The sequence below is a fragment of the Oryzias latipes genome, chromosome 24, assembly GCF_002234675.1.
Source record: "Oryzias latipes chromosome 24, ASM223467v1".
Lineage (NCBI taxonomy): Eukaryota > Metazoa > Chordata > Actinopteri > Beloniformes > Adrianichthyidae > Oryzias > Oryzias latipes.
Window position 1 is genome coordinate 21,822,219 of NC_019882.2, and position 20,494 is coordinate 21,842,712.

Sequence of the window (20,494 nt, forward strand, 5' to 3'; positions counted from 1 at the left end):
GACACAGATTTTTCCACCTGATGATCTGGAAGAAATCCAAGAATCTGGAAAACTTATCTGTTGTGTAGCAGGAATTTCTGTCTGAGTCTCACTGCTGGAAGTTTGGATGAAGATGATCTGGATCCATTCTAGGTCAGTGAATCGGATTAAATCAGGTTGTTCAAAATGAACCAGTATTGGCCATGAATCGTATCAGCAAACACAAATCATGATAGGAATCAAATTGTTGGTAAAATGAATCATTATATCCCTCGTCTTAAACCTTCATTCTTTTTCTAAAACTGGTTTTATACCCAGCAGCCCTTACAGCAGAACTTAACCAACCCCTCCATTAACCCTTTTCAGTTTGACTCTATCACTGCTTTAGTTCTGAGGTCATTGTCAGTTTTGGCAGAGTTGTCGCCATAGAGAATTTCACACTGATGTGATCCTCACACAGAAACTGAGTACATTAAACCACATTCTGTCTGTTTTCTGTTTACAGCCACAGCTTTAGCATCTGAAGAATGCATGAGTGAATCCACTCTAACCACAAATAGTTTCTTACTTAAGGATGTTTTGTAAGGAGAGACGAGCCCTGCACATGTCTTTTGTGAAAGTAAACGTTAGGTTTTGTCGGCTTCATCTTTTCACTTTCTTCCACTTAGTTTATGCCTAAGGCGTTTTCTCATCCGCTTTTGTTGAAGTTGGACTGGACTAGTGTTCCTGCACGTGATGTTACGTAGACTCTTTTTCTGTAACTGCCATCTGATGACGCATCCCTGGCTCAGTCTAAGTCTTGGTCTGAGAATCCCTGAACAGTAGCTGCCAAAGCCCTAATGAGAGGAATTCCTCATGTGTGATGTACACTGTACTATGTGGATTCCCAAAACCCGTCAATCATCCTAATTTTCCTGTATTTTTCATCTGTCTGTGTGCAGGTAGATGTTCTGAGCCAGCTGCTGCCTCTTCTCATGCTCCAGGGTTTTTCACACCTTTAAAGATCATAATCGCTCTGTTTTGTGTGATCTTTCATGCTGCCATTTCAGAAGGAGTGTTAAAGGTACATTCCAGCGTAATGAGCCACTTCATGAGCCATGTGAAAGACCATCACATTGACAGCACACGTGTAACCGCCGGCTGTCAGCTGCTTCACTGTGCTCTACGTTGCCATCAATTTTTAATCATTTATTTATCTGAAAAAGGTTCTTTTCTGACTCAGAAAAGCATTCTGGAGTGAGGAAACTGTCTTAAGATGAAATGAGTAAAAAGCCAGCACCTTGTGTTTCTAGGTGAGGTCCTTTTCATATAAGCTAACTGAAAACTTGTGTAATGTGTTACATGAATTTCCGTTAAATAATGGTTTCATAAAGGTGGAGTTAAATAACCTGTACGGTCCGGTCTGAAAGGTAGAAGACTACCGTCCTCCAGATGTAAGCAAAACCTGGTTTCCTCCTCTATTGTGAGATTCGGAGACCTTCTCAAATGACAGTGGAAACAAAAAATTGGATTCTATTGATTTCAGATATAGCCTTAGATTTAAAGTTCCACTGAATCTCAAGGGCGGTTCGATTCTGCAGACTCGGATGGTTTCAGTCCGTCTGGTTTTGTTTTTGTTTAATGTTTGTTTATTAAATTGATTTTATGACTCTGGGGCGAGATGGAGCGTTCCAGAATGATTTTCTGATCATCGCTTTTGGAAATCAAAACGTTTTTATTGTGACTATTCTGCTACGTTTTGATGCAGACAGACTCTGACTGAAGTGATGTGTTTGCAGCGGGACCTTAGTCTTCTTTTAGGGTGGATCTAAAACAAATAGCTGTCAGGACATTTTTGGAATCTATTTATCAACATGAAGGAGCTTTTTTCAACCCCTAAGAAGAAAATGTGTCAAAGTTCCTCAAACAAAGACGTTTTGTAAAGAAAAGACAAAAGCTGATCTTCTGCTGAGACAGCTGAAGTTTGTCTCTGTGGATTATCGTGACCCACCTTCTGTTTATCAGAGCAACAGTCCTCTGGTCTTTTTGTGACCCTTCTCAGACCTTTGACACGTTTGTCACTGAATTTGGGCCTGTTGCTTCAACCAAAGCCTATATTTTAAGTCAACCAGAAAGCACCAAAGTTGCTGTTCCTCAAATGACCCCTGAAGGCTGGCTTCAGAAAAGAGCAACATGCCACTCACTCACGTGGTAAAAGGTCACACAAATTTTACATGTGACCCAGTCTTCTAAAAATGCCCCCCTCCCCCCAATTTTTACAAATAGTTTTGATTTTAAATACTAAATTGACATTAAAATACAAAATGTTTTTCAGGCTAAAAGGTGTATGTATGAGTCTTCTGTTAAATTAGGGGTCAGTGGGATTATGGGTCCACCTACCAAAACCTAACACGTCTTCTATCCCTCCTGCTTATATTCAGAACCACAGAGTTGGGTAGAATAAACTCCAATTCGTAATTCTGTTCCTCTACTGGCTGTTTCTATCACCTTGAGTTGGTGTTAAGAGAATCTCGTTGCTCTTTCCCATCATCTCCAGCACACCTACAGCATCCCAGACAATCTCTCATTAACTAACTGTCAGAGGTCAGAACTCTGTCCCCCCCTCTGGTCATTGACGGGAGCCGTCCCCAGAGTTATAGCCACACTACATCTCCCAGCCACACCTGACTCATTCGTTCATCACAGCAGACTTAAGCACTGAGCTTTACTCAGTGCTAAGTGTTGTTCCCCACTCATCTGGATGAAGCTCATCTGATTGGACTATTTAAACATGTAGTTGTAGAGTTAGATAAGCTAATTCTCTCTAAGAGTTCTGGTAAATCACCTGTCCGTCCTGGGGGAGGATCCCTCCTTCATGTGGGCACCCCTGTTGTGTCTTCTTTTTTTTCTGACATGTTTTTTTAGGAGTTTTTCCTTCTCTAAGGGCAAGGTTGCCCAGTTTAGTTTAGTCTGTTTATTTTGGTTTAGAATTTACCTATTGATTTCTATGACTTCATGTTCTTTATGATTTCATGTTTATTATACAATTACTGGTATGAAGCCCATTGAGACGACTGTTGTTGTAATGTTGGGCCATAGAAATCAAATTAAATTGAATTGTGCCCTTCTGCCTTCCTTACCAAGCGGTGTATTTGGACCTGATCTTCTATTTCCTGACCCTCTATCTGTCTCTGTTTGCCTGCCGCCTGCCCCGACTCTCGCCTGTATTTTGACCATCCTGTCTCTCCTCTGTTGATCTTATGCCTGTTATTGACCCCTGCCTGCCTGGCCCTGATTTAGCTTTGTGGAATTTTTGCTGATGTAATAAACCTGCTGCATTTGGCTGTTCTAGTGACACTAACATGGGGAAAAGTCATGTGTGCTCAGCTTGTATGTAAATGTGGTCAAGGGAACAATAAGGCCAGGATTTTTTTAATGTCATTTTTGACAAAGATTAAAAAAAAGTTGATTCTGTTGGGATCTTCTACACTATTCCACCACATTTTCTTCAATCGGATCTGGAGCACAGTTAATCAAAATTAGGAAGTAGGAATAAAAGAAAGAACCATCCCTGATCTCTCTAGAGAACTCTCACATAAAATGGCAAAGTGAGGGTGTTCAAACATGAACAAGAACTGTTTAAGTGCAAAAAAGATGAGTGGAAGACATCTGTCCATCAATACACTGTGGGTTAGGAGGAGGGATGAAGCAGACAGGGAGCAGTGTGCACGTCCACGTGCACGTGGGGGTGGAGATACATGCATGCTGCCGAAATGAACCGTGAGTTCATAAAAGGGACCAGATCCTCCCCAACCCGACCAGCCAGACCTGGAGAGGGGGGGAGAGACCCCAAGCCAGGAGCACCCCCGGCGACGGGACCCAAACAGCCCAGGAGGGGGGACCACCCACCCAACCCGGCGCCGGGAGGCATAGGCAAACCCGGCATTTGGGCCCTCAGGTCACAGGACAGCTCTACTGCTGCAGGTAAAATACGAGGGGTCCAGTGTGGGGGGGGCCCACCGCTGCCAAGCAGTAGAGCCCCCCCACCCCGGGGTCTCTCTGTGAGTGGTGAGTATTTGTTGTGTGTGTGCTGCTAACATGCAGTGTGTGTGTCTAAAGTGGAAGCTAAAATTGTGGGGGGGACCAGTGAAAGATGAGCACGGATGTTTCACCGTGCCCCCCTCCACCAGACCATCCCCACAAGGCCCTAGATGAATCAGGGTGTCTGATATGCGAGTAAAAGTGTAATGGAGGGCGGGTGCCGACGCGGCCCCAAAGAGAGACACCCCCAGTGAGCCCCGCCAGCATAACCCACCCATCCAGTTCCCGGGGCCCTATGTGCCTGTGTGCAACGTTTGTTTGGGTGGGAGCGGGGAGGGGCAGGTGGACGGGCACAACAAAAAGGATCTCTGTGATCTCTGTCAATTGTAAAAACATGGACAGTTGTCGGGGTGTGAAGTGTTTCCACAGAAGGACCTGTAGCCATTCTTGACATCCTTGGGTTAGAAGTTGACTCAATTGTTTTAAGCAGATACAAACATGACCAGAGGAGCTCGGTTCATTCAAATCTGCTGCACCACAAGTTAAACTGATATTAATGATCAACTGAATGTCCAAGCAAATCATTTTCTATACTTTCTGAAAATATGAGAAGTTGATCAGGCTAAGTCTTTCATTAGGTAACAAAATATTCGCTGCTTGTTAGGAGGAGAGCTCTGCTGGCCAGGCCTGTCTGCACATTTTACATTTAACCCTTGTGCTATCTTAGATGACCCCACCCTTCCATTGAGGTGTTCTCCCTACCATGACAAAGGTGGATAAAGGTGGAAAGATTTCATGTAATCCATGGACACCAGTGAAGATCACAAATCATTGAAGAAAAAAGGTACAGAGCACTGTCTAGTGGGTCTAGATGACCCAACTCCCAACGTTAAAGTGCCTAAGATAGCACAAGGGTTAAGGGACTCGTTCAGTGTGAGCGCTGAAAACATTTGCACCACGCCATCTTGCGTTGGCGTAATTTATAATCCAACTTTTCTGTTAAACAAGACCAGACATCTATAGTTTCGAGACGTTTGACCTTATTAAAGACATGTCTAGAGTTAAACTGTCTGGATCTAAGTGGAAGGAGGCACAGAAACACTGAAAACATCTGCTAGAAGTGCCTGAAGGATGTCCACACAAACTACACTCAGGCTGCACGATAGCAGCCTGCACTCATCACGTGAACAGCACTAATGAGTCCATTGCACAGGTTCAAAGAAATGACCCATTCAACATGCCTGCATCTCACCTCAGCTTACTTACCTGCAGCATGCCTGTAGAAAAAAACGTGCATGGACATTTTTGCTTAATGGGTTTACTGAGGTCTACAACCTTGATATTTGGTATACAGGTTTGCCCATTTGTCACCCCCAGACACCCCATATCCACCCTTAAGGGCAGTTGGGACTGCCATGAAAACAGCTAAACTCCAAATCCCTGGAACATCTGTTCTGGAAGAGAAAAAAGTTTGAGACAGCAGCAGACGAGGATGAAACCACAGGAACATCTGCTCTGAACAACATAGAAATGTTCCTCTGTACTGCCTTTTTGAGATTTTGGCTGAAAGGCTTCAAATTCAGAAGAACCTGTGCATGTTGAAACGACCTACAGGGTGTACCAGGAACTCTAAATACTTTAAAAAAACACACAAAGAGGAGGAGACTAGCAGGTTGGATGAGTATTGTCGTTTTTGGACAATGCTTGATGGCTCATCAGTGGTCCAAATATCAACCAAAGAAGGAACTTGTGTTTTCTTAGGGCATTTCTCTGCATACAGGTCTGAATTACATTCACTTTGAGGTGATCATGTTTTAAACATTTCATACAACGGTTCAAGAGGTTTCTCAAGACGTGTGCCAACCATCAGCCCTTTCAGGTAAAGATGATCACCGGGGTAGCAATGATTTCAGAGAATTGTTCTGAGGTTGTTGTTTTTTATCCATTCCGATGAGAAGGTTGTTCAGAAAAGACCCGGTCCAGATTCTTTCCGTGCATGCTGAGGACCTGGGAGCATCCTGCTCCTTCCTGTGGGGACTCTAACTCGGGTTTTCTTCCTGACCTTTTGTCTGTGAAGATTCTCAATCATCCAGGAGTTTTGACTCTTTGAAAGGTGCTTTTAAATGTTGACATCTGGTCTTCATGCTTTTCAAAATGTTGTGATGTAATCATAACATGAAGCTCCAAATGAAAAAAAAAAAAAAAAAAAAAAAAAAAAAAAAAAAAAAAAAAGAAGCTCCAAATGATCAAATGGCTGCCTGATTCTGACCCCCCTCTAAAAAAAGAAACCAGGCAGTGATCCGACAGAACCCGGTTTGGAGAATCTCCTGGGACACGTTTCGGTGAGCTGTTATGTGAGCTGTGGTCTAACATTCACCAGGAAATTGGGTTTGCAACCTGCACTGCTCCTTCCTGTATTTCTTGTTCTGGACTTAGTGGTGATGAGTTCGCTTGGTTTGTTTTTTGTGATGTTCCTTCAGTTTTGAGCCATTTAAAGCTATCTACGTTTAGGAATTACCTCTCAGACAAAGGGAGACTGACACCCTGTGCTAGATGAAAGAATGCCACAGCTCTCAGATTACATCCTGAGGCTCTGGTGGAAGCCTTGGCTGTCAGACCGGCTGCCATTATCCACTAACAGAAAGGAAGGCTTTCCTGCTCAGATGAGCAGCAAAGCCCAGCAGCCAGAAGATGGCCTGATAAGGTCAAAAAAGAGGATTGGTGACAAAAGTGAACTCATTGTGTCAGCACACTCAGTCCGGACTCTTCAGGGCTGGTTGGGGTCTGCACATCCTTCAGCTGTGCAGGGATGACACTGACAGGGGTTTGGGTTGTGGAGTGACTCCGCCCATTCATCCACCTCTCCATCCACACCCATGGCATCTAACCACCAAATGTCATCACGGGGAGTAAAAAAAAAAGTTATCTAATTTACTCTTACGAAACTTTGGAGCGGGGTGGGGAGATGAAGGAGCCCCTCCTCCTCCCGAGCAGCAGACACCTCCCACCTCAGTTATATGAACTCCCATCATCAGCCGGAGGTCAGACGCGCACCAGCACACTCCAGCTGCAGAGTTGCAGGTAGATCTCAGGTCCATCAGCTGTGAAGCCCCCCCCGCACACACGCACAGACATGCACTTTGATGACATTCTGCGGACCATCGGGGGCTTCGGCAGGTTCCAGAAGCTCCTGTACGTGTGGATCTGCGTGCCTCAGATCTTCCTGGCGTTCCACATGCTGGTGTCGGTGTTCACGGGGGCCGTTCCTCCTCATCTCTGCCGCTCCTCCTGGTCTTCGGAGGGGCCCCCGGTCCCTGCGAACTTCAGCTCTCTGAGCGGCCGTCCCGAGCTGGCCTGCTTCGGCCCCGGGAACCGCAGCAGCCCCGGTGGCCCCGCAGATGATGGACAGCTGAGCGGGACCTGCCAAGGGGGCTGGGAGTACAGCACGGAGACCTTCCAGAGCACCACCGTCACTGAGGTGAGTCCACAGGACCTCCCGTGACGACGCGGCTCCGCGCTGCGCCGCGTGCGCTCAGGAACGGGGCGGGTGTGTGAGACGTGCACGCGCTCAGCTTGTGCGTGACTCTGGCTGACCTGAAGTCTCAGCAGGTGAGAGGAAAGAGATGTGGAGGTGATGAGGAGGAGCTGCAGACACCAGCAGGAAGGTCTGACATCTCCATGGCTTTGGTGAAAGAACAGCAGAGTGTGAGGGAACATGGGAAACACGCTTTGACCACCAACAGGTACAGACGCTCCACCAAAGCAAACCCTTGAAGTCCCTGCCCAGCAAAACTTCAGGAGACCTTCAGCAGGTTCTGTGGAGGGTTTGGCCTCAGATCATTGCTCCAGAGAGGAGGTCAGGAGGTCATAAACATCAAACAGTTCAGCTCTGAGCGTGCACATTTTATGGTTATAGCTGGTTGACCTTCTTTGTCAAGTTGATCATGTTTGTGTGTGTGAAGGGGGAGGGGGTCTTCACACCACTTGTGGTTTTTGGAATTTCTTGGCTCTTTCTCAGTGAACTTGTGTTAAACATAAACCTGCTCGCAGCAGCAGCTCACCTCCATCAGTGCAGGATCAATGGGGTTTATGGCAGCACCAAAGTCCAGATGTGAACTGGATGTTCCAGGAGAAAATGTGTAGCCTTCATTCACACTCCCCTAACCGGATTGGAGTGGAGCAGCCTGGGGTTACCATGTTAGAATGCAAGCCGGTTTACTCAAGACAACCTTTCTGAACTGTAGATCAGTTTTTGGTGGTGTAGTGGTTAGCACCTTTTCTACACAGTGAGAGGATCCTGGTTCAAATCCCAGCTGGGACATTTCTGTGTGGAGTTTGCTTGCTCTCCTCGTGCTTATGTGGGCTTTTACTGGCTCCCTCCCACAGTCTAAAAATATGATTTAAAGGTTATTTGTAGATTTTAAATTGTCTCTAGGTAATTATGTGTTTATGCTTGTTTGGGCCTGCAACAGACTGGTAACCTGCCTGGGATGTACCTTGCCCAAGGGTAACTATGCGCCTGTGACCCCAAAATGGATTGAGTTTTAATGAATTGTTTTCAGGTATCCCCCTACTTTATTTTAAACTGACTTGTTAACAACAACTGCTAAATGTAAGGGTGCAGCAGCTTCCTCTGAACATCTGTCCATGACTTCAGAACATTCTCTGCTCCTGCTTGCAGTGGGACCTGGTTTGTGAGAATGCCAGCATGAACAATCTGGGCTCCTCCGTCTACATGTTTGGTCTCTTGGTTGGAGCTTTGGTGTTTGGAAACCTGGCTGATAAGTAAGATTTGTTCATCTATATTATGTTCCTCACTCTCTGATTTTTGTTTAGGTCAGTTTTAATGGTTGTAATATTAAGAAGACACCTTTTTTTCTTTCTCCAGATATGGTCGCAGAATCATCATTCTCATCAGTTTGGCTATCCAAGCCGTGTTTGGAACCGCTGCAGCTTTTGCGCCTAATTTCTACGTCTACACCGCTCTCCGGTTCATGGTTGGAACATCCATCTCTGGTGTGATCATGAACGCCTTTGTACTTGGTGAGCAGCACGCAGAGACCTCGGGGGAGATGGCAGGGATGAAAGATCACATAAAAACCTGACCACAAAAGCCGAGAAATGACATTACCAAGATGAAAAGAATAACAAGAATTTGTGAATTGTAGACGAGGTCAGGTCATGATTAGATAATCCACAGTGATGATGCTTTCTCTGTAAACTTAAGATATAGAGAATAGAAGCTCTGTGATGCTTTAGGTCAAACATCCTTGGTATAATCAACCAAGACTGATAGATTTCTAAATAACTGTGAATAACAACTGCATTTATTCTTTTTTGTATGATATCATATCTTAACACGCCTACATACCAATACAAGGTCATGTAAAAGCTAGAACAGTTTGATTATAGGTCATCTGACCCGTCTGCATCTCAGTACCAGAAAACCAAACAGCTGTTGTGTTTTTTTGACTCTCTAATTATCAAGCAAACATAAACGGTATTAGAGAATAATGTGTCCGCACCACTATCAGAACTGGTGATGTTTGCTTCACGGTCTCCCTCATGGCTGTGGGGAAATTTAGCTCCACTTTTCCTTACTGCGTTTCTGCAGCTGATTGAGGTTTGATCTGATGTTTTGACCCTAGAAAGCTTGGGAATGCAGAAAAGCTTCTGATCAGTTCAACTACTGCAAAGTGCGAAAAACAAGCCCACATCATTAGCCCTCCACCACCGAGCTTACAGGTGCTGTGGAACAGTTTTTCTGTGCTTTCTACGCAATTTGCGTTTTATGCCATTTCCCCCTGCGTTAGATAAAGTATTTTGATTCTAACCGTATCACTCCACTTTCTGTGGAAGTCATCGAACAATTAGGTTTTGTTATTCAGTCATTCCAACCAACTGTACCTGTTAAATGGAGACTAAAACACACCTGCAACACACAAGTAACTATCAATTAATAGCCATTCCAGCCAAGAATGTTAGGTTTCACCAGAATGTTGTTATAGGAGCATGCTGTTAATAGCAGACATGTTCTCAGCTGTGTCAGAGCAAACATTTCTGTATTTTCCTGTCATCCAGGCACCGAGTGGACGGGCTTAAAGCAGCGAATGCTGGCTGGTATAATCACAGACTACTTCTTCGGCTTTGGATACATCCTACTGGCTGGTTTAGCGTACCTCATCAGAGACTGGCGAAAGCTGCAGTTAGCCATTTCAGCACCTGGGTTCCTCTTCATCATTTACATCTGGTAAGCAACGGCGACTTGGTCCACCTGAGACCGCAGAACCACAAAGCAGTGTCCTCCTGGATAACAGTAATTTAAAAAAGAAATCAGCACAAAGTAGCCAAAATGCTGAACTGGAAAACAGAGTTCCTGCCATGCTTTTGGCGTCTCAATGCAGGAGAGCATTCCAACCAACAGGTTTACTACTGTGGCAGGTTATTTATGATCTTCAAAGACACATTCTGTTAAAGTCTTTGGTTCTGAAAGCATTGGATTTAGCAGAATGTTCCCACTCTTGCAGGATGAAATGAACACATGTCCATCCTCCAAAACCCTGGATCATGTTCTTTTTCGAAGGTTGTCATCTTAACAATGTGTCCTCTGGCTTCCAGGGTTTTACCAAAGTCGGCTCGCTGGCTAATGGCAAACAACAGAGTGGAAGAAGCTCTGGAAGTGATTGAAAAAGCGGCGCAGATGAATGGGAAGCCCATCAGTAAAGACATAGAGATGTGTCAGGTAAACATCTGTGGCTCATCCTCTTGGTGTTTTTCTTCATCACCAGCAATATTCACAAACGTCATTCTAGTCCTGAAGCAGGTGTAAGTAAGAAGACACCAAACCCAGCAGAAAGTAGGAATGCTGCTTTGACAGATTGTAAATCACTGCACGATTCTGTGCTGCTCTAAATCTTCTGTTTGTCAGGTTGGGATGGGTCATTCTTTCTGAATGTAGAAAACAGTGTGTGGGGGGAGGAGCTGAGAACTCTGTGTGTATTTCACATTCATTAAGGCTTCTGACTGAAAAAAGAAGTGAAACTGTCTTTGTTTTTGTTATTTCTGTGATGTTGAGCAATGGAGAGCGTGCAGATGCAGTTCTACTTTTCTTTTCTTAAGGAGGAAGTTTTTCTGCTTGTCTCTGGCTAAACCCAACTGTAGCCGGTCTGGGTTCATGTGATGTTGGTAGCTTCTTCCTTCTTTGCTAACGTGGTCTTTATGACTGTGTAGTTTGCAGTTTCCTCTCTGATTGGGTTTTCTGAAGCCCTAGCAGCCCAGACTTTGTGTCCTCATCCGTGCAGCAGTTGCTGTTTATGTTCTGCAGATGTTGGCTGAGGGATGAATTCATGCTTTTACGCTCAGCGGAAGCTGAGTGTTGCCCGACTGCACTGGGACTGCAGATTGTTGCTCCTGTGCAGACAATCTTCATCTTCGTCTCCATCTGCCAACATTCAGGAAATTGAAAGTATTTGCACCACAGAGCTTTCCACCTAACAGCTGTCTCAGCAGACTCCAGGTCATACTTGGACTCATCATGTGCATTTCCATTAAAGGTCTTAGGTTGATACTTCAGTAGAACCTAACTTTGATGAGTACAGCTCATAACATGGGGTCCCTTCAGGCGTCCCATTAGTTGTCTGTTGTTTTTTCTACTCCCCAGTTCTAGTTTGTACAGATCTGTCGGTCCTGTCAGGAGCTGTGGCTCCAAGATCCACTTGATTGACTCGCCTACTGACCTTTAGGTGTCCAGGTCCTGCATCCGCTCACATCATTGGACACCTACCATGGACTCAAGAGTTTCAGCAGCAAAAAGGGATCTTTGAGTCCTGAGATGTCTGCACGTTTGCTTTTCTGAGACTTCCGTGTTCCCGTCCCCCTAAGACATCCACTCCTGAGCTTTAAACATTCAGCTCCACACAATGCTCTTATGTCTTTACAGGCTCCTGTGCTGAAACCGATTCTTCTCAGGAAAAACGCTGGGATGCTTCCTCTCTGAATTGTCTGGATTATAGTTGCAGAACTTGTTTGGAGATCAGTTGTTGATACAGTAAATGGTTTTGCTGCATATCTTTCTAAAAATCTAAATTGATGGAACCTAAAGTAATGGCTGTAAAGCATTATTAGATTGTAGATGTGTCCATGATTTGGTCACATTATTTTTTTGGTTCATAAGCAGGACAAACAAGTTGCCACTGTCATGTGTGTACGTACTTCACAGGGACAGAGGAGGCCACTATTAGTTTGCATTCATGCTGTGATAGCGGCTTGTCATTTGTATTTCAAACAGCCCTGTTCTGCATTTGCCTTATCACATAACTGCAGTCTTCCTCTAACTGGCCTGCTCATATGTCAGCAGGTATACAAAGCTGATCAGAACTCTGTGCTGAAGAAAAAACACTCCTTCATCGACCTGGTTCGAACCCCAACCATGAGGAAAAACTCCCTGATCGTCTTCTACCTGTGGTGAGTAAAGCAGAACACTGGCTGGGATTTTTCAGATTTCAACAGATAATCAGGAGGTTCCACAATGTCTTTATGTTACAAATTAAAAAATGCCCCGTTCCAGCATATGTGGTGTGTATTTATTATGATACCATGGTCCGGGTGAATACTCCATTCTGATTGGCTGCTGGGTGTGCATTAAAAAGTGATATACCACAGGATAACACACCTAAAAAGAAATAGCATAAATGTTCTATATCACTGCGCTGGCCTCTTTAAAACAAACTTTACTTTCATCATCTGGACAAAAACAAGCGTTAAGAGGAGAACTTCATCTCTGAACTGATGCTTTTTTAATCACGACGACCAGCATATATATATATCTCTTTCCTTTGCCGCTGCAGCCGAGTGGCGCGTCGTGAAGGTATCCTGACAACACGCCACACCACGTGACACATAGTCTGCTTTTTGTGAAAAAAGCTATCTAAACCAAAAAAATAACAAGCATAAAGAACTAAAATATGATTGAATGTTTATTTGTTTTGTTGGTGACCATGGTATAAGCGGGTTACTGGCCTTCATCGTTCATTAATTTCCGATAATGCACACTTTGTCGGCCATTTACCTGTGCGTATTTGTCAGAGGTTACACTTACTTTTTATGATCCCAAAACTGACATATTATCCTCTGAACTGTTTACGCTGAAGCAGGAATAAACTGGTTTCAGTTTTACTGTAGGCTTTTTTAAAGTTCAGGTTGAAACAGGTGATGCAGCCAAGCGTCATCAGAGCGGTTTGTTGGTGCTGTTGGGGTTTATCTCTGAGAAGTCCAACCCTAAGCTCAATGCTGCTTTGGTTGGATGTCGCTGAATGGTGAAGGGGTCCTGCAGTAGAGCATGGAGGTGGAGGCATCGTGCTGTGGGCTTGTTGTTGTTTTGCTTTTTAAGCAACTGGAATTTTGTACTTTGGGATTATTAAAAAAAGAGCTTTTGAACTAAAGCAAAACTAAAAATATGGAACGAACAATTTCTTCAAGTTGGTAATTCTTTGAAAGTTTTTCTGGAAAAACTTAACTCAGTCATAAAATGTTCTCCTATATGTTTAATCCTGTGATAAAAACCACTGGCTGGGATTATCTCCTGTAACCTGAGATGGGGGCAGATCTAGCCTTTTTTCTCGTAGCCTGCTGTGAATCCCCTCTCACCCCCCCCCCCCCCACACACACACACCTAGCTCAGGATCACATTAACAAGCCGTCCATTCACTGAATGCCAGCCACGCCTCAGCGCTCTGAGCTGCAGGGCTGCTAGAGGAAGCAAGCGCCATATTTCAATGACAGCTGCACATTTTATGATTTTGATGATTTAAGCGGTCGCTCATTTCTGCTGCAAGTCTGGATTTGCAGCTTCCAAGACCTCGACACGTTTCCCTTGAAGAGCCTCATCTGTTATTGTGAGGTGAAGCCCTGGGGCAACTTCTTAGTGATTCCATGTCTGCATATGTGTTAAGACGACACTTATCCTTGCTTATCAGAGTGACCGTGCAGATGGAGGGGCTGAGGTTACAATAACAGCTGTCGACCTTGGATGGTCCGCTGGGCTGCACTGAGCATTTCCTGCTGCCAGTTTTATGGCTGTGACCTTGTTCTCTGTCTCCTCCTCCTTTCAGTAAGACACCCCAACAGCAGCATGTCTTTGGCTGGCCTACTTTTGAAGAGAGAAAAAGCCCTGGCAGCCTCGAACAAGTTCACCTCAATCTTGAGTCAAGCAGAAAAAAGTGGCTCAACTGGAATGTTTGAAAAGCTCTCAGTTCTCCTGCACAGATGAAACTTCCTGGGGGGGGGTCACTCCTATTCTGACTTGGATCAGTCTTCCTAACAACATTTCTAAAGCATGGCTCATGATGGTCATGATCAGGGCTGCCCTGATGCTAGTTCTCCAGATCTACCCCCCTGCCTGCGCTTCTTGCTGCTCCTTACCTGGATCAGGTGTGTTCAGTCAATCAGCAGTCAGCGGGGGGGGGGGCAGGTCATGATGATGTTATCATAAAACCTTGAATGAAACTTGAAACTTTTTCCAGAGAGTAAGGAAGCAGATATTGATCTTGATATTCAAGCTAACATGAGCTATGGTGGAACAAAAATGGCAGCAATATCTGAATATCTGATCTATCCAGCCGAACAGTTTAGATCCAGAGACCAGCCCAGAAAACAAAGACGTTCGTGGATCTATTTGTCTGCAGGTGGATGATCAGAATAGAGCGGAGCAGGAAGACTTTGGCTCCCCCAGGGTATTTTCTGCATTACATATAAGCTCTTCTTCAAGCTGCATTTTTTCATCTGCTTCTGATTTACAACAATTTGAATGAAGAAATACTTAGAACTGCGACAGACTGGTGACCTGTGTCCAGGATAGGCCCCAGCAGCCCCGTGACCCCAAAAGGAAAAAAATGGACAAAATGCTACTAGAACATGTTAAAAACACAATTTTCATCAAATGGGTCATTAAGGTTTGGACATTAAAGTGAACTTAAAATAGAATCCAGATGAATCCTAAAATTAGGCTTCAGAATTTGGTTTGTAGTTCTAAATCACTGCTGTTCCTACTTCTGCAGAACATTCTATTCATTTATTTTTGTCTGAAGTGAACCATTCCCATCAGAGTTACTGATCCATTCACCTCATGGTTAATGTCGTGATGGTACCGGGCAATCCAGAACAACCAGAGAGCCAAGGGGACCAGGAGGTTCTGATGGAGTTCATCCAGCAGAGATCAGAACTTGGACAGTGATCATCAGCATGAGACAAAGACCCTTGAAGCCAACCCTAACCTTCACATTTCACCAATAAACTGTAGACGTTCCTCAGGACAGGCAGACTTGAAAGAGGAACAGACATCGTGTGAAAATGTGACCCAGAGGACTGACAACTTTCTAAACTTTCCTCGGTTGTGTAGTTTGCGAATTCTTGATTGCAGCTGACAGAATATGTGAAATATTCTGCTTTAGATCACAAACAAACTAAACAATAAATGAACAGATGAGGCTAACAAACTGTTTGAGCAGTTAAGCCCTTGTCATCATCACCCCAATAGCTGCATTGTTGGGGTTTCAGCACCACTTAGTGGTTTGTAGATGAACATGACAAGTGTCTTCAGTTTCAGTCAGAAGGAAGTCTTGCAGGAACGAGATTTTTATGTCTTTTTCCCTTAAACAGGCACATCTGATGTCTCCATGTTGAGCAGGAGTCCTGAAAGGCTGCCTTTTCTGTCTTTCAGGTTTGTCAACGTCCTCGTCTACTACGGCCTGTCCCTCAACATCTCTGACTTTGGAATGAACATCTACTTGACGCAGATGATCTTCGGTCTGGTGGAGATGCCCGCTCGCACCATCACCCTGTTCACTCTCAACCGCTCTCGCAAAATCTCGCAGCTGGCGTTCCTGGCAGTGGGTGGCTCTGCGTGCCTGCTCACCATCTTCATCCCCAGCAGTCAGTGTGCACCAGTCTTCCTCTTGGGTTTCTGTGGGCTCTTCCTCCGTTTCTCATCGTCTTTCATATTCCCCCAGGACTCTTCATAGTGAAAACAGTCCTTGCCATGATTGGAAAGTTTGGGATCACGGCTTCTCTGTCCATCATTTACGTCTACTCAGCGGAGGTCTTTCCAACAGTGATCAGGTGAGACTCAGGTGCTTGGATTTAAGGAAGCCCTGTAGATAAAGGAACTACCACTGAAACCGATGAACACAGCAGCTGATCATCAATCAGTGATCCGGACACCTGTAAGCCTCTGCACACAAGAACTGTAATGGCATTAAGGCCAATACTTTTCTGAACATCAATCAATAGTGACTATCTTTACAAAAAGAACAAAAAAATCCATTTGAAATCAAAGCCTATCAAACTTTATTTATAAAATGTTCTTCTTGTGCTTTTCACTTCTCAAAGTGCTTTACAATAAAAAACAAAAGCACAGACATTCAAATAATAGTCCAACCCACCCTTTACCAACCCCCCCTGTTAACAGTAACACCCCATGATCCCAAAACACAATCAATGTTTCTTTTAACACAAGCTTAAGGACTGGCTTTGCTGAGTGGAAACAGTATACTGCCACCCCATAGCTGCCATCCGTAACCCTTTACCATCTACTGAATACATTATTCAGTTCAAAGGAAAATGCCTCCTGCCAGTGCTAACAGAGAAGAGGATGGACTTTATTGCCTCCTCCCAGATTTATGTGCATCAATACTCTGCTTAGATGTCGTTTTTTTTTTCTATAGGGAGGTTTGTATTTATTCCCCTAAAACCATTCTAGGATTAAATCATTTTCTATTCTAGTTTTGTAAAAAAAATCTTTGACTTGAAGCAGATCTTAAAACTTGTGTCTTCTTTGAACTTGCAGACAGAACGGGATTGGGATAGGATCCATGTGTGCACGGACGGGGGGGGTCTTGGCCCCCATGATGTATCTTCTAAGGAACATTAGCCCTCATGCACCCATGGTTCTTAGCGGCCTCTGCCCGCTGCTGGGCGCCGGCCTCACCCTGCTGCTGCCCGAGACAGCCAACAAGCCCCTCCCTGACACGATTGAAGATGTGGAGGGGGTGATCGCCAGGTGAGATTCCCGTCTGACAGCATCAGCAAGACCCGACTGATGCTGTCACCGACCCGTCTTTGAGGGTCAGAGCAGCTGTGGTTTCTCAGGGGGGAGCCAGAAACACTTTTGGATCAAACCATTCAACAAGGATGAAGGCAGGGTTATACCATAAAGTGAGGGTTGAGATAACAACCCCCTGGTCTTGATTTCCATGAGGTTCCTGTCATTTCAGTAACTGATTAGGCCACACTGATCAGACTTTGTCATTGAGAGCTGTGACTGACTTTAGATCCAAACTCTTTTATCTTTTAATGTAACTTCTCAGGACTCAGACTTCCTTCTAATCTGTCAAAGTGCTCACAAAAGGAGTTCTTCTCTGGAGGCCGGTGCTTTTTCAGTCATTTGTTCGGTTTGTTCAACTGTTTTTTTAGCACTTTTCCAGGATTTCAATGTAATTTTTCTTTTTTTTCTGTCTTTACAGTGATGGCGACGATGCTGTGAAAACAGTCCTGTTTGACTTGCCTTTGCCAAAGACGGCTGAAGAAAGCACCAGGACAGAGTAGAATGCAGCCACCGGGTGGCGCTGCTTCTTTTCAGTATTCTTGACTTTTTTTGCTTATTTTTGTCAAAGACAGAGAAGTCTCTTCTTCCAGTGGAAGTGTCTGTTAGACTTGTTTTTCATAAATCTTTGCAGATGAGCCATTCTACAGAAACTGGATCAATAACAAGAAAGTGTTTTTACTTTCTTTTTTTTTATTTTTTGTATGAGTTTTGTATATGTCACTGTAGAGTATCCTTACATCTTCCTGTGACCCGCCCTTTCAACGCGCACAGAAGCTGACATCGCCTGTTTGTTCAGGGGCTCCAGATGATGACCTGTGGTTATTCTATGGACTTTATGCCCTCTCCAGACTACAGGACAACCTCTCACATCTGAGACACCATTGTTTTCTCCAGAGGACAACCTACAGGAGGATTTGTTTGCTGCTTGTTGGTTTTATTTTTGTGTACTATGAAGACTCTGCTGCATATGCTGGATCAGAACATGGGAAGGTTTGAGTCTTCTAGCATCATGATTCATGAAGAAATGGATTTCAAACCTTGTTGTGAAGGATCTTGTTGGCTTGCCAAAGGCCTGCTGGGAGCCAGCAGTTCTAGCTGTTAACCTGACTGGAACATGTAGAACACATTTCTGATCAACTACCTTCTCCTCAGGTGAAGTGAAGTCTTGTTTTGCTTCATGTACTGATGTTAAATCTTCTCATATGCACACCTATCTTTGCAAGAACAACGTTTCACAAAAAACTGAACAAACCAGACTGACAAAAATGCTGAGAAACTCACACCATGACACACATTCAAAGATGAACTCCCATAACGTGTCCCACAGACTGCTTGCATTCCAGTGAGTGGAGTCATTTTAATATTCAAAATAAAGGTCAAATGTTGCACTCATCCGCACAGGTCTTTATTTTTCTAAACTGCATTTCTTCCCTGAGTTACGATGAATGTCACTGCGGTACAGTTTTTCTGTGCTTCACCTCCATCTGCAGCCTGTTGTCTGTTGATGTCAAATGACGCCGAACAGAAGCAGAGATTGTCACAGGTAGAAGGGACAGAGCAAAATGCTGTGCCACAGTCTGATCAATGCTAGAAGTATTCCTCTGCTATCATTCTAACTATAGGAGGCTAACGTGTCCAGTTCACTGTCAGTCTGATTGCCTACTGCAGCTGTCTGCTTCTGCCGCTGCAAAGGCTGGTGGATTCTGAAGGCAGATTCGATTGAATCTGAAAATGCAACCTAGAGAAAATGGGGTTAGATCAAAACTCTTTTGATGATCAAAACTGTCAGCAAAGTAGAAATATGACAGCATGAATATAGAAGACTAGAAAGAGTTCTTTTTTATGTAAAGTAAATCTTCAACATGTTTATAAAACAGGCTGCACGGTGGTGCAGCGGTTAGTGCTCTTATCTTACTGCGAGAAGCCCCCGGTTCAAGTCCTGGCTGGGGGACCTGAACCCGAATATCAATGGGGGGGCCCTTCTGTGGGGAGTTAGCATGTTCTCCCCGTGCATGTGTGGGTTCTCTCCGGGGTCTCCAGCTTCCTCCCACCATCCAAAAACATGCTTCTAGTAATTGGTTACTCTAAATTGTCCCTAGGTGTGAGTGTGAGTGTATGGGTGTGTGATTGTGGCCCTGTGACAGACTGGTGTCCCCTGCCTTCACCCACAAGTGGCCAGGATAGGCTCCAGCAGCCCCGTGACCCCAAAAGGGTTAAAACGGCAGAAGATGAATGAAGGAAATGTTTATTAAAAAAAGAACAAAGAAATATTTTCACTTAAACAAGCATATTCCAGCCAAGAACACCTTGCAGGCTTTAACAGCCCAACATGGAGAAAAATGTTAAATCAGATGGAGGTCTTACCAAGAAAAAATGAATAATTGTAGTTAGGAGTTATTAAATGATTTGGGAATATAACAAGATAATACAAGTTGAAATGTTTTACCAAGAAATCATTGAATCTATTTGCTTAGGGCTAAAATAACAGAAGTTAAAGTATACCAAAAACCTGGAAAAAAAGACTTCATAAAATGTTGACACCCGCATCATAATGAACCAGCTAAAAATACGAAATGATCCTTAACAGCAGATCATTTCAAATTCCGTCACCAAAAAGTATGAGCAGTCAACGTGATTAGTTTAACCCGTGTGCTATCTTAGATGACCCCCCTTCCATTGACATGTTCTCCCTACCATGACAAAGGTGGATAATGGTGGAAAGATTTCATGTAATCCATGGACACCAGTGAAGATCACAAATCATTGAAGAAAAAAGGTTCAGAGCACTGTCTAGTGGGTCTAGATGACCCAACTCCCAATGTTAAAGTGCCTAAGATAGAACAAGGGTTAAACACAAGCTTGCACCAGGGTGTTCCCTGAATGCTCACAATTTATGGGTTAATAAAAAATTACAACCTTCTTATGGCCTTGGATGGTGCAAAATTATTACCTGCAAAGATTGCAAAACAACCCCCCCCCTGCATAGTTTAAAGCTTGTTGACTCCTGCCTCTTTGAACAATCAACTGAAAAGCATTGAACATGTTTTGATTGGGACAGGTTTCTTTGGAAGTGTTTCCAATGTCATGTAAAGTGACGACAGCATTATAAGTCATGTATGGCATTTTCTAAACTAGAATTCATTTAGATCAGGACACTGAATGAGCTCGTCCACCCCTTCTAGGTTGTCAATCTTTTTTGTTGTACAGATAAAAACAAGTATAAACAAAATGAATTTTTATAATACAATAATACAATACACCCCTTTGTGATTACTACAGCACACTATGCCACACCAACTCTGAGCCATGGTTGTAGTATATTGAAAGTCTACAACTAATTAGTCTATTGAGGTTCACCTGAGAAAAGTTATTTATGAACATTTTCATAGAGGCAAA

The 20,494-nt window shown here is 44.0% G+C and overlaps 1 protein-coding gene across 2 annotated transcripts; it reads left to right on the forward strand.

Annotated features, from left to right (window-relative positions):
- The first annotated feature begins 7,025 nt into the window (after positions 1 to 7,025).
- On the forward strand, positions 7,026 to 18,490 carry LOC101166767 (solute carrier family 22 member 6). 2 transcript variants are annotated; one of them, XM_011492064.2, is made up of 10 exons: positions 7,026 to 7,477; positions 8,681 to 8,784; positions 8,888 to 9,042; positions 10,081 to 10,249; positions 10,618 to 10,741; positions 12,353 to 12,462; positions 15,716 to 15,927; positions 16,005 to 16,113; positions 16,841 to 17,053; positions 17,517 to 18,490. In XM_011492064.2, exons 1-10 carry the CDS (start codon positions 7,133 to 7,135, stop codon positions 17,596 to 17,598), a joined length of 1,623 nt encoding a protein of 540 aa, XP_011490366.1. In that variant the 5' UTR covers positions 7,026 to 7,132; the 3' UTR covers positions 17,599 to 18,490. The 2 variants fall into 2 exon arrangements, with proteins under 2 accessions (XP_011490366.1, XP_004083967.1); XM_004083919.4 differs by having other exon boundaries at positions 12,356 to 12,462; positions 17,517 to 17,867.
- The last annotated feature ends 2,004 nt before the right edge of the window (positions 18,491 to 20,494 follow it).

What these genes read in the sequence shown, in the direction of transcription:
- LOC101166767 (XM_011492064.2), top strand. Translation starts at nt 7,133, where the DNA reads ATGCACTTTGATGACATTCTGCGGACCATCGGGGGCTTCGGCAGGTTC. An exon ending in AGAGCACCACCGTCACTGAG is followed by an intron (nt 7,478 to 8,680) that starts GTGAGTCCACAG and finishes TCCTGCTTGCAG; the next exon opens with TGGGACCTGGTTTGTGAGAA. An exon ending in CTCTTCATCATTTACATCTG is followed by an intron (nt 10,250 to 10,617) that starts GTAAGCAACGGC and finishes TCTGGCTTCCAG; the next exon opens with GGTTTTACCAAAGTCGGCTC.